Consider the following 2,703-nt stretch of genomic DNA (forward strand, 5'->3'; position numbering starts at 1 on the left):
TCCTTCCCTCCTCCTCTTCCTCCTCCCCTTCCTCCTCGACCTCCGAACTCTGCGTTTCTCCCCCCTTCATATCCCCCCTTCTCTCTCCCCCGTTCAGACCTTCCTCCCTCCCGGCGTCCGCCGTTTCCCGCCTCGTGTCCATCCTCCCGCCCACCACCCCTCGGTGCTCGTCCAGAATAGGCATATCCTCCTTCTCTTCCCCCTTTCCCCCCGTCTTTTCCCTTGTCGTTGCCTCCTGCCCGTCCTTTTGCCCCACCTCGTCCTGCGTAACCCCCAGGGGGAAAAGAAAAAGCTGGGGTCAATGGACGGGTCGATGCGGACCAAGGCGCCCAGTACCGCGCCCGTAAGGTTGCTCGCTGGAAAAGACGTGAAGCAGACGCAGGATGGAAGGGGAAGGCGTGAACGAGCATGGGCAATGAGGTGGTGGTGAGGCACAAGAGGAGGTGAAGGAGGAGGATGGAGCCAGGAAGGTCCTTTTGAAGGCAAAAGCGATGCCGACAACGGCTGTCGTTGCGGTGGCGGCTGCCGATGCCACGCTTACCGGGCATTAAATGCATCTACGGATACACGTATGGTTAATAAGAGGTGCGAAAGTGCGTTGGTTGATGTTGAAGGGCGCCAGAGAGGTCCTTCAACAGAGCGATGAGGACGACGGCACGATAGGAGGGACAGACCAGACAGGATGTATAAGACAAAGATTCCATGCCCATAGCGCGCCAACTTCAATCAAACCAACCGTATATCATTCCTAAAAAGTCGCCATGGCCCCACAGAGGCGTCTTTTCGGGCCTTTGCGTTTTCACTCGGGCCTCGCCGGCCGCTTAGCCACTCTTTTCTTCCTTGAAAGCTCCATGGCCCATATCCACGTGAGTACGTTGCTTTCGGCCCGCTTCTGCCCTCGATGTTACGCCAATTTGCATCCTATCCTTGGTACCACCGTCATTTATGGGTATGTATGAACATAAAGAGTATGTTTGGAGGCGTGAGCAAGGTAAATTTATTGGGGACACCGTAATATGACGGCCCTGGCATCATTCGGCAGTGTAATTGGGTAGCCCTTTGTTCGCCCCTTTTCTCCACGTCTGCGGCATGCACGCTCTCATAGAGAAACGCAAATCCGTTGTACACCGAAAGTTCCATATACTTTAGATTTCCTTTACATATGGGTAAGGCTGTATTTCTGTTGACTGCTCAGTGTCCTACTATTTAGACACGCGCGTTGCAATACATTCTTTAGTGTGGAAAGAGGGGCCAAAATACGAAAACCTTAATTTTATTCCACCTGGACAACAATGTGCGCCACTTTTTCTCTCTCTGCACAGAAAACAGAAAGGGTCGCTTTTCCCATGGACACATCCTATACTCATTTCTCCGCGGCATCCCTAGCGTCTACCTCCTCCTTCTTCTCCTTTTCCATCCCGCCACCTCAAAAACTTCATGGTCGCGGACTACAATTTGTTGGAGGAGGGTGCCTTATTCCTCTCTTCCATCATGTTGGCGTGGACGACTTGATAGGACAGACCATGCTTTCCTTCCTGACCGTGCACGGAGCCTTGTCCACAGCCAGTACCTGCCGGGTGGCTGCGTCCTTCTCGCTTCGGGATTGTCTCGTCATCTACGGCATAAAATTCAAACACTTACAGTACGACGGGGGGAGGGCGTATGCGTGCACACCAAATGTTTTCATGGCCGTTCCTAGCCGTTATTATTCTCCACACATTTTTCACTCGCCTCTACTCATCCATCCTTTTTTTGTGTGGTTTCGTATCCTCCCCACCCCAGCCTCGTCTATCCCCGGCTCCCCCGATTCGCCTCCCTCCGCATTCTGAGTCTATCAGACAATCCACTGGGCGACCCGGGTGCCCGACTTCTCGCGCAAGCCCTTCTTTCCCTCGCCGGGAAGCAGCCCTCCTCCTCCTCTTCACGCCTTGTCATGCTACACCTTGCCAACTGCCAGATTGGTCCGATCGGCTTCTCCTCCCTCCTCGTTACATTCGAATCTGGGGCGTGCGATGGCTTGACCTCCCTTGATCTGTCCCGCAACCGGCTGTATGCGCCCGGCCTTGTCGCCTTTGCCAGGCTGTTGGAGAAAGGGAGGGAGGGAGGGAGGGAGGAAAGGAGGGAGGAAGGGGATGAAGAGGGGAGAATGGCCGAAGTCGTCCCTCCCCCTTCCTTTCTTCCCCGCTTGCCTCGCCTGCAGCACTTGCTCCTAGGGAACGTGTGGGCGTCCGCCATTGGGGCGGCGGCATTGGCAGCTGCCTTTGCTTCTGGCGCTTGCCCCTCCCTCCTGACCCTGGACATGTCCTACAACGATTTACACAGGTGCGTGAGCAAAGATTTTCTTTGGTTGTCGGGACGAAGGTGATGAACACTTAAGCAGGCCCTGGGAAGGGTACAGAAACGAGTCGATGTAAACTGATTTGCGTATTCATGTCTTACCTCTCACAGCGCCGGAGCTCAAGCCCTCCTCTCCGCCTTTGCATCCAGCGGCGCGTGTGCCAAATTACAGAGGTTGAATCTGGCAGGTAACGGTCTGGGGGCACAGGGGGCGTGGGAGATTGGGAGGGCCTTTGCCAGCGGGTGGGGCAAAGCGCTTCGCGTGTTGTCCTTGGCGAGCAATGGTTTAGGGGCCGGGGGTGTGGAAGCGCTCTTAGAAGCTGCGAGGGGGGGCACAGGGAGGGAGGGAGGGAGGGAGCGTGATCG

The 2,703-nt window shown here is 55.7% G+C and overlaps 1 protein-coding gene across 1 annotated transcript in view; it reads left to right on the forward strand.

Annotated features, from left to right (window-relative positions):
* Positions 1-1,292: 1,292 nt before the first annotated feature.
* The window catches only part of NGA_0514900 (uncharacterized protein), a gene marked incomplete at both ends in the record, with an annotated part of 1,845 nt that continues 434 nt past the window's right edge, over positions 1,293-2,703 (forward strand). The window contains 3 exons of the mRNA XM_005855968.1: positions 1,293-1,642; positions 1,783-2,322; positions 2,449-2,703. The exon at positions 2,449-2,703 is cut by the window's right edge and continues 21 nt beyond it. Coding sequence (XP_005856030.1) covers positions 1,293-1,642; positions 1,783-2,322; positions 2,449-2,703 — 1,145 coding nt within the window. The remainder of the gene's footprint in view (positions 1,643-1,782; positions 2,323-2,448) is intronic.

The sequence above is a fragment of the Nannochloropsis gaditana genome (genome assembly GCF_000240725.1).
Source record: "Nannochloropsis gaditana CCMP526 unplaced genomic scaffold scaffold064, whole genome shotgun sequence".
Lineage (NCBI taxonomy): Eukaryota > Eustigmatophyceae > Eustigmatales > Monodopsidaceae > Microchloropsis > Microchloropsis gaditana.